This window comes from Argiope bruennichi, chromosome 3, assembly GCF_947563725.1.
Source record: "Argiope bruennichi chromosome 3, qqArgBrue1.1, whole genome shotgun sequence".
In the NCBI taxonomy this organism is placed as follows: domain Eukaryota; kingdom Metazoa; phylum Arthropoda; class Arachnida; order Araneae; family Araneidae; genus Argiope; species Argiope bruennichi.
The window spans coordinates 29,123,417-29,134,968 of NC_079153.1; the positions used below are offsets into that span (position 1 = coordinate 29,123,417).

The following is an 11,552-nucleotide window of genomic DNA, read 5'->3' on the forward strand; positions in this document are numbered from 1 at the left end:
GTATTTCGAACTAATTTTTTAGTTATTTTAAAAATTCAGCTTTAATATTTGACTATCACGAGAGGAAAAAATAATAGCTATTTAGTCGATTGTTTTAAAGCCATTGACGAAATCAGCATATTCCAAAATTTGTTCAACCAAAACATTGTGTTACAAATCATAAAATAAAATAAAAAAATTTGTTTTAAAAAAATTCATTCATCGGTACCTTTTCCGTAAGCACCTTATGAGTGTATAGATCTATTTTCATTGAAAGTAAAATAGTCTTTTTTTTTCATTGCCACAAGAAAAATTAGAAATTTAGTTTCAAAATTAACAAAAGAACAAACCAAAAATAGCTTGGTAAATGCTTCAGATAAATAACCATTGGATCCAGTAAGGAAATATATCAATGCATCAATCCGTTTTATCAAGGGAATAAATCTCATGCAGCACGTGCTGGTGAATATATCGCACTCCATTAATCCCATTCCAGTCAAGGACAAATCATACATTAGCTCAATTCAATCGCGTATAAAAGTATATGCATACATCATACGGTTACTGAACCAGAGATGGAGCGAAAAATCACCTTTGGCGGGCAACATAATATTTTATATAAATCGTTTGGTGGTATGGATCAAAGAAACGAAATAGAGGAAACGATCTTTATCTTGATCATGCAGGGATTACACTTTAACCTCCATGTAGAGGCATTTCCACATAAATTATAGTACGCATATAGAATTGGTATGCTTAACTATAAAATAAATTGTAATTTTTAAAAACAGCCATCTTTAAGGTCTTAGATTAAGTTTTTGAGCACAGTAAATTTCCTATAATGTAGCATTCAGTATTAAGTTTCTTTATTTTTGAAAAATTGTATATTCATTTTGTAACAAATAGGAAAAATAATTTTATCAAGAAATATCCACAGTGCAAAAATATTTCATATTTGACAATAACTCGATTCATATTCCCTTGGCAAATATTAATATATTAAATTTGGATGTATACAAAAATATACGAAATAATTCATATTTTAACTGATACGCCAAAATTTATAAAATATGCGGTTATATTTTCTAAATTTTGGCATATAAGTTAAAATATGAATTATATTCGTGTATTTTTTGTATACAAAACATCCATACAACCGCATAATTTTGTACACCATCTTAAACATAAAAAAACTGACTTTTTAGTAGTATTATCATTACTTTTGTATAATTATTCTCAGTTTTAGTTTGTACAACTGTATTCCTACTCTATTTTAAACACTTTTTTGAAAGTAAATAATATTTGTTGTTTTAAATCTTCACGAGTTAATTATTATTTTTCACGCATGAACTTTTTCCAGATTAAGTTAGCACCTCGGACATTTTCTCTTTTGCTTTTACCTTACAGTACTTTATTTAGAGATTACTACCTTTAAAAATTTTTCTTGCTGTTTTACTTAATTTAATCTCATATTTTAGCATTTAAAAATTTTTAATATGTCTAATTGGTGTAATATGTATCTTTTTAATGATTTTTTTAGCGATAGCATGTCGGGATATTTGTAATATTTTGTTCAGTATTCTTTTTTATTTTTAAATAAACAAATAATAAATTCATTTGTTTAACCGCGTTGGTAAAATGTTTTGTAAAAGAAAAATGTTTATAAAATAGCATCATGATCTAGTACTGTATTAATATAAATTTCAAAAAATGAAGACATTCGATTAACTATGAGTAATTTTTTTTCATTTTATTTAAGTTTATACCATTTAAAAGTGTTATTTTCTATAAAAAGAGAAATAATGCATTTTTTTAAAATTATAATTTATTAAAATAAAGTAGGCATTTTCTATATAATATGAAATGTTTATAATAATGAAGTTTGTATCCTCCAAACAAAATTTTTATCTTTGGAAAATATTTTACGTATTGTATCTGGACGTATAACAGAAATTGTATAAAATTAACTTATAAGGAAAGTCTCAACGGGGAAATTTATCTTGTTTTCTTACTTAATAATACATTAAATTTCATGTCATAAAAATGTGAATTAAATATATATATTAAAAAATATCATAATCTAATTTAAAATTAACGAATAAAAATTGAGAGTATTTATCTCAGAAAGAAGTACATAACAAGTAATTTGTCACTATTAAAATAAAAAATTAAGACTTTTATTTGTTTTAGGATGATATTAGTAATTTAAATTATGTATGACCAATAAAAATATATTTATGATTATTTTTCATTTAAAAATTAAACAATTATTCAAATACCAAGAGAAAAACATTTATTTTTCTCTTAATATTTTTAAAAATGGATATATTAATTAAAAGCATTTTTAGCATTGTTAATTTAATTTCAGTAATTTTGAAAAAAAATTAAATGGATAAAAACCCATATCGACAATCAAACCCAGATCCCCTCTAACGAAGTGATTACCTTGGCAACCAGGCTACTGGGTTGGTGAACTCGGTGACTAGTATACAAGCCATATAAAAAAAATTTAAGGTTATTTTCTTAGCATTGGCTGGTTGTCGCACTTTAATATTTTAATGAATGAACAAATTCTAATATTATTACACTTAATCTCATCCCGAACTCAATTTCCACCCGTGCCTTCCCTTTGTAAATGTAGATGTCTTCAGTTATTGTGCACTTGTTGAAAACAAGGAATGAGTAAATAGTTCTCCTAATACAAACTAACCATTTCAGAATGCAACTAATTGTTATTAGAGAAGTTTTTATCTAAGTTCACAAGTGCATTTCATTTAAAAAAGACAAACGAAAGCGGAAAAAAAAACACAAAGGTACTATATTTACATAATGTAGCTTCAAAATTTAAATTGGACCACAAAAAACTTCATCTCTTCATTTAATTTCTTTTTTCATGAAGATTTTAGCTACACATTTCTTCACAAAAATTATGTTTGTTTGTCTTTTTATCCTTATCCATTTGATATCATTTAAAATTTAATTAAAATTTGTTCTTTAATATTTTTTTCAACAATAACGTTTTATTAGTACACCAATTTCAGTATGAAATCATTGTAAAATATGGTTTTAATTCAAAATAACAAAGATCTAAAGTATAAATTTTAGCAACGTGTAAAAAATTTTATTTCATCAAATTAAACTGAATTCCATTAATCCAGTTTAGAAGATCCTTCCAAGAGTCATGAATATTAATTTTATATTATTCAAATTATAATTGAATCTTTGCAGCCAGGATTCCAATTTTATTGTCTTTTTTTATAAACGTTTCTTTATTGTTAGTTATTCGTCTGCGAAAATAATAAACGTGCAAAATCATTATTTTTTAAATCTTTTTTACTTCCTTTTAATAAATTTATTTCACGTTCGTTATAGTTTTGATTTCACTTATATTTATCACATCACGGGCAACGATGTTTTCTTCTGCATCTGATAAGAATAAAACAAAACCATTCTTAAGATATGTCAATAATTCATTTTATCATCTCATTATTTCAAATTTTTGTTCTGAATTTTGTCGACAACTATAAATAATAATTCAAATTATTGAAAAACTATATTTCTCCAAATTATTCAAGATTGTATTGGCAAAATTAATACTCTACTGATTTCATATCAAATCAAATCAAATCAAATGTTAAATACTCATAGAACTTCCGCTATCTTCGAATCGTGATTTTCCAAACAAATCCAGGATTTTAGGGTTGGAAAAAAAATGAAGTTTCTTGCCACATTTGGAGAGTTATAGCAATTAAAAAAATTTAGTTTGGCGATGTACAGTATACCTTAGTCACCTTCATGTATTTTAAAATACATTCCACTTCGAAGAAGTGCCAGAATTAATAAAAATAAAATTGAAAAATTATTTAAAATTATATTAAATTGAGTCAATTTATTTATTACATGAAAGATATGGTCTAAAGTAAAGAATTTTGAAAACCGTGAAGTGGGTATGTTCTAAACATATTTAGGAAATAAGTTTTTAATCTAGTTAATTTAAGTATTAAAATTTATAAGGATCGGATGGCAAGTTCTAACTGTATTTCAGAATAATCCATTTTTAATCAGATTAATTTAAATGCTGAAATTTAAGTAGGTGTAGAAACTGTAGATAACTAATAAAAATAGAAAAATTCATTGCGTTTTTTCTGAATTTTCAGAAAACTATTTAGAGTTTTCAGAATATAAGGATTTTTAATGAATTTTGTCTTACTTTTTAAAATTAGTTCCAATGTTAATGAAACTAAAATACAGATTTTGATGAAATTATTAAAGACGTAAAAAAGCTTCGGCCTCTCTTTCTAATCTTTTCTTAAAACCTATTTTCCTTTTCATAAAAAAGGAAGAAAAAGCATACACGGTAAATTAAAAAAATCGAAAGTATTTTTATTTATTTATTCAAGTAAACCTGTACATTTTCATTCCCTTTTCTTACCAGCGATTTAGAAAAAAACTTCACTGATGAAATCAATACAATATAAAAATATGTAAGATTTGTTCATATTCCTTGATGTATAAACCAATTGTCTTCCTATTAATAATTATTTTATTAGTGCAGATCATATACTAATTAAAAGCAAAATCTACATATATTCAAAATCTGTTTAACATTTTACTAAAGTATCCAACGATCTTATTATAGACTTTTATTTAAATGATTAATCAATAATATAATGTTATTTACTATTTGAAATGAAATAAATTGCTTTTCCAATGAAAATTTTTTAAAAAAAGGAAATTATAAACATTTTCCAAATATCAGAAAGAAAGAATAGACGCACATTCCGTAGTTAATAACTTCCTAGTTACGAATTCCTCCTATTGGCTTTTTTTTTTTTCGTTTTATGCCCAAAAACGAGAAGGTTGTCATTGTATTTGTTTTTTTTGAATTTCAACTTTAAAACATTACGGCTGATATTATCTTTATTAATTATTTTATAAGTAAGACAGGCGGCATATTTTAAAAATTAGTTTATTAATTTATCCACTTTGAAAGAAGAATGATGTAAATGGAACAAATTATGCGACATGTATTACTGCGTTATATATTTGACAATATTTTTACGTTAGATTCACAATTTAAGACTGATATAATATATTATTTTTGTACTTGTATACACATGAAAGACATAGGTCACCTATAATTTGTTGTTAATTAAGTATTAATGCCCTGATGATTTAGAAACTTCTATCTCAAGAACATATTCGATATGAAAATGCTATAAAATAAAATGCCCTTTAACTCTTTCGATTTTGTAAAAAAAAGAAACAGCGAGGCTTATTAAATTAGGTAATAAATGCAGTAATGCAGTTATTTTATTTCTTTTACTTCATACCTTAGTTAAATATTCAAAGATATAAAAAATTATTTAAAAAAATGTATTTTTCGTATTTATATACAACTTCCGAAAAATGTATTTTAAATAAACAAGGAAAATGCAAAATTTTATCATCTGCCCATTGCAATTACCAAAATTATTATTGCAGGATATTGATTTTCACATCATTTAAAAAAATTTAAAAATTGTTTTTTATTTATATAAATTTAGCTTTTGTGTTATTTTTTCTCCTAAATTTTGACAGTGCTTTAATACCATTTTTTGTATAACTTTCTGCAATAGATTTGCTTGTTGAAATGAAATTCAAAGCTCTCTTATTGATATGCTGAATATGTAATCGCATGGATTTTTTCCATTGTTCAAAGTTAAGACGGAATGATTCTGCCAATTATTTGCATAATTTACAATGGGATTTACATAATTTACAATATGAAAGTGAAATCACAGTAAAAGAGAATGCTAAACATATAACAGATCATTCAGAATTTTTTAATATTATAAAGGCTTGGGATTCGATTCCATTAGGAAAGGTGCACGATATACGGAGCAAATGCAAAGCTATTCAAATAACATGGCATTAATGTCTGTCACAATTTGTTTAATAATATCTTATTGAAGGAATAATAAATATCAAGTTATGCATAAGCGATTTAATTGAAATAAAACACCATTAATACTTCTGTCGAACCAGTTGGTCACCAAAAATCGCTAATCTTTCATAAAAAAAATAATAATAAACTATGATGTGCGGACTATTTTACGTGTGTAACTTCCTGTGGTCGTAAAATTAAGTAATGAAGATAATTTTTCTGTGACTGGAGAATTTTATTATTAAGAATTATTCAGTGTGAGGAGATGTTTGTTAAGTGCTTCATTTTTTACTTCTATGTTTGTTGCATTATTCCCTTGTTAGTGATGAATTGGAATTTTATTATCAAAAATCTTTGCACTGAGTTGGTTCTAGTTCCTGCAAAATTAAGAATGCTATTTCGCATGTATAATACTTTTTTCTTTAAAATCAGAGATTGATCTTTCCTGCGATATCATTATTCGTGATTTAAATCTAAGAAACCAAAAAATATCACCTTTTGTTTTAGAAAACTGAACACATTGGGCAATGAATAAAATATATAACCTTGATATTATGTGATAGTTATTTCTAAGAATCACGCGGTCCAATTCGCTTCGATAATATTTAGGAAAAATATAATGTAAAGAAATAAATCTTAAAAAGCCTTATTACTGAAAGGGGGTTAAAGATTATCAGTTTCATTTTTTTTTCATCCGTATTATTTAGTATCACAAATATCTTTCAGATCATTAAAGAGAAACGCAGAAAATTCGTTTTCAACATAAAATTATAGAAACGCTTATTTCATATGCATATTTGTTTCATATATTTTTCATAAAATTCAATGCATATTTGTTCAGAAATAGAAATGCACATTGCAGAATAGAATTTCATATAAGAGACTTAAGCTTTTGATGTGATAGTAAACTAAATCATTTAGTAAAAACACTTATTTTCTTCCTACATAATAAACTATAACCGATTCTTTTACTCGACACATTTTTTAAAATTTCAATTCAAACATTAACCAATACTTACATTTCCTTCTATTAAAAAATAAAGATGGGAGTAAGAAACAGCTCTATTATGAGATGACGTAGAGCCGCAATGGCTGAATCTCGAACTAAACAATTGAAGGTCACGGTTTCGAAACTCTGCTCCGTTGAAGACCTATCATTTATGAAGATATTTATACTATTTATATTATTATATGTTAATTCTCTAGGATCGAGGATCCCGCTCTGATTTCTGCAGAAAATTGGAAAGGAGGACAACTACTTCAAGCGTTGCTTTATACCTCGGAATAATATTCAAAATTTCAGGACTTCCCCTTATTAACCCTCGTATAGTAAGGGGATATCCTGACAAATGAATTAATTAATTCAAGTCAACTAAAGCTAGGTCCGCAGACATACTACGCAAATTTGGAAAAAGAAACAGCAACTTCAAGCATCGAACCTCTTCGTCTGAGTAAGTTTCAAAATTTCTGGGATGTTCTTAAGTATTTCCCGTGTAGTTTTAAAACGGGATATTCCTACAAGTCAAACTATAGCTAGGTACCTTGGTGATTTTTTCCCCAATTATCACTGTTGCTACTTGATGTTGCATTAGACACGAGAATATAAACCAGCCGGCGTCCTGGCATAGGGGTAGCGCGTCTTCCCCGTGATTTGGGCGTCCTGGGTTCGAGTCCCGGTTCGGGCATGGTTGTTCTTCCTGTTCTGTCTGCGAGATGTGTGAATGTGCCCCCCTGTAAAAAGGGGTTGTGCAAGCGAATGTGATGAGCGAGTAGCTAAGACGTACTCTTGGCCCTAGTTGGCGCTACTAAAACAAGAGACGCTCCCTTGGCTTAAAATCATTGACTTCGTCAGCGAGCTTGTCCATGGCAAGTGCCATTATAAACAACAACAACATACAAAGCTATCCTAACTAATCCGAATCCTTCCAAGTAGTGAAATGCACGAAAGAGTACAAAAGTTATAAGGCTTTGCTCAAGGTAAAAGTAGGGCACGTTTGATCACCTTTACAGGTACTTTTATTTCAGTAAAAGTTATTCTGGTTTGAAAATAAAGAGGTGGGCCTTTTTTTTTTTTTAAGAATTTCTATAACTATTCATTTTTCAAGATTTGAATATTTAAAAAGAGTAAAATTGTCTATTCATTTTCTTGCAGTAAGTCCACATTCATTAAAAATTGTCCAAATATTGTATGAGAAAAATTTTTATAAACATGTCAAAAACTTTCAATATGTTTGCTATCTGGAAACTTGGGAATAATGTTTAAATATTCCCTTCACTTCATACCACCAGCATTTATTTTGACATATTTATTATTAATAATAACCAGAATGAATGTAAAGCAACAATAATTTTAATAAAATGCGAAACGACACGTGCATTTATTTAAAGTATTTAGACGAGAGCTAACTTTTATTATGTTTAATAGATAAAAATTGATATTAATATTTTGTTTCATAATAAATAGACGAATAATTGCTTAAAACTAGACTATTGCAATAATCCTTAATATAAGAAAGGAATGAATTATCAAAAAAAATTTCAGCATTAAAAGTGCTTTTATCCTTTTAGAATACAATATTTTAATAATTTATGCGTTTGACTTCATGTGGGGATTCTTCCAATGATAATTACGATACATAAAATATCAATCAGGTAAACGATTTTATTTGCATATAAAAGTTAAAGATGGATTTCAATCCTAAATCAACTAGAAATTATAAGTCTTTAAATTAGCTTTAAAAACAATGGACCTTCGCACTGCGGCACATAAAACATATTAGTTCGCATACAACTAGATAAACATTTCCGTAGAATGTGAAAGTTATATTTAAAATCTACAATTTTTCTTTATTTAAAAAAGCAAGTGTATATTCGCTTAAAATTTAAAGAAAATTGAGTAAAGAAAAAATATTTATTACAAAATAGAACATATTTGAACTATTAAGCGAAACGTATTCCTCGCATTGTGCGAGTTCACTGCCTCCAAAAGCAAAGCAAAAAAGGAAAAAATAGAAAAGGGAAGAAAGAAAAGAAAAAAAAATTGTGAAGGATATCTCACATGAATTATTAGACAAATCAGTTCGATGAAACCATAAATTTTTAACAAAATGCATATGAGCTAATTTTTTGCTTACCATATGTGAATAGATAAGTCACAGACAATACCGGAGATTTTAAAAAATATATTCATGCAAAGTAAAGAATATAAATACAAAAAAAATGTTTATTACAAAGAAAACTTCAATGATATATATTTTTTAATTTATCAGTTGTATGACATAATTGCCGAATAATTTTTCTTTTCAATTCCTCTTTTTATTATATTTTTATTGTATTATCTTTATTTTCTTTATTCAAAAGAGGAGATTGTTTTTAAAGGAAGTAGATTCATATATTTACGATATTTCTTAGAATTATTTCATTCTTAACATAACCGTAAACATTTATTTGTAATCATAGTAAAAAATTCATTCTATTAAAAATATTGAAATAATGAAAGACATGCTTTTCAATTATTAAATTAATCTACAATTACAAACCATGAAATTATAGTTCCAAACGATTTTTAACAGAAATAATTTTTCTTAATATTTCTGTATCAGGGACACTTTCGGTAACCAATTCTTAAGAAATTCCCCTATTTCTATTAAAAACAAATCGGTAAAATAAAAATATGTCAATCAGATTTCTTCAGTCTCTACAAATGAATATTATTTGTAAAACTATACTACAACATTTATTCGGTGTGTATTCTTATTCCTTTCTATTTAAATAAACTTTAGTACGTGTAAGCACAATAGAAAAAAACTTAATTTTGGGTTGCGATATTCTCTTAAGTCAGGGACAAAGGAAAATAATATAATAAATTTTAACTAGCCATCTTTGACTATCATTGTCTGAAATATTGGATTTCTAATTAATTAATATGGGATGTATATATTTAAAATTTCACCTTATTACTTGCGTATATTGAAAAATATGAATTTAATATAAACCAATCTACAATGAATTATTACGAGTACTGATCAAAAAGTGAAAACTATAAAATATAATACGGATATGTAAATCCTGATTTGAAGTTATTATTGAAAGAAATCGAATCTTTACTTTAACATTGTGTAAAGTGGGAGATTGAATGGTTTAATGGGACAATAAAATTAAGATGAATTTCATCATAACAGTAAAAATTTTGTTACAGAGTGTGTTTCAAATTAAATTTCAAAAATGTATTAAAATTAAAGAAAAACTGTGATGAAGTGAAATTAATATCATTAAAAAATTATTATTATTGTTTTAGTTTCTAAGGTAATGTAAAAATAATTTTTGCATGATAATATTTTCGGAATACATCGTTGAAAAGCCTTGCTTAAATTTTAATTAATGTTTAGGCTTTGAAAAGTTGGCAGCGACCTTCCTCTTGTTTCGCCAAATTTAATCGAGATCGGACACTATAAACTATAGAAAAACTATAGATTTGTATAAAATTATACACAAAAAAATATTTATCTTTAAATATATATATTCAGTTCAAATTAATAAGTACGTAATTTCATCTTGAAACAACTAGACAATAGCATAAAATACGATGTCACGTCTAAACACTTCAGGTACCCGAAAATTGATTTAAAAATAAATGTAGAATGAATGATACAATAATTATCTCGTTGGAAATGCTCCATTGATAATCAGTTACTCAAAATCATTTTAAGATAATATTATAATCAATAACTAATAAAATGCTACTTGTAACTTACCTGAGCTTGAAGTACTGCTCCCAAAGTATAAGTACCTCCTCCTTGATATGTTATTGTAGGTAATTGTTCTTCAAATAAGGAGCATTTATGGTTATTCACATTCGCCTCACTCACGTGATCTATGTGCTTCACCACCCTATTCCTGGAACTAAATGTAATGACAGCTACCCGAGTAGCATTGTATTCCACTGTAAAATCAGCCAGCAATTTCTTAACAAACTTTAATTCATTAAAGAAGTTCTCGGCCCCCACAGATGCAGAACTGTCAATCAAAAATACGAGTTCCAGCTCTTTATTCGAAGATCTTCTCAGGTCTTCCACCTGTTTCTTGAGCACAGCACCTAAAACATCCACCTTGGATTTCTCTATCTGATTTGGAAGTTTCTCGCGCGCAGCTTTGGAGCTTAGTTTCACACCACGATTAAAAAAATCCTCGTAATTTTTTGGTCCTGACTTGTAATCGGCGATGCAGGCGATTTCTGAGATCCAGCTCAGAAGGCTTAAGGCTAGAACAAGCCTTGTGGAAAGGTACCCCGAGCCTGAAGGCATCACCTGATTCTTTGGGACTTCATCCGCGAGAGAGTGCGATTCCTTTTTTTTCTATCTGAAGTTACACTATTTACAAACAGACCGCGTTTCTCCTCCACGTCGTTACATGCCGGCGGAGAAAAATGAATGGAAGATGAAAACGATTCAACTTTGCTACTCGCGATTACAGAAAGGAAAATTATAGAGGGCGCTGCGCACAATAGCGCCTTTCTTCAAGAAAAGATAAGAATTTACATCAAAAAGAATTTCATATTTATAGTTCACATACCTACGGTAGTTTTTTTAACACGAAGATGTTATTTGACATTCAATTTTTCAATATTTAAAATCACATTTAAAATTTT

At 27.4% G+C, this 11,552-nt stretch overlaps 1 protein-coding gene across 1 annotated transcript in view; it reads right to left on the reverse strand.

Moving 5' to 3' along the window:
• LOC129963955 (sushi, von Willebrand factor type A, EGF and pentraxin domain-containing protein 1-like) overlaps nucleotides 1-11,315 on the reverse strand; it is a 122,610-nt gene extending 111,295 nt beyond the window's left edge. The window contains exon 1 of the mRNA XM_056078581.1: nucleotides 10,660-11,315. Within this exon, the coding sequence (XP_055934556.1) occupies nucleotides 10,660-11,208 (549 nt within the window). The 5' untranslated portion in view covers nucleotides 11,209-11,315. The remainder of the gene's footprint in view (nucleotides 1-10,659) is intronic.
• Between the last annotated feature and the right edge of the window lie 237 nt (nucleotides 11,316-11,552).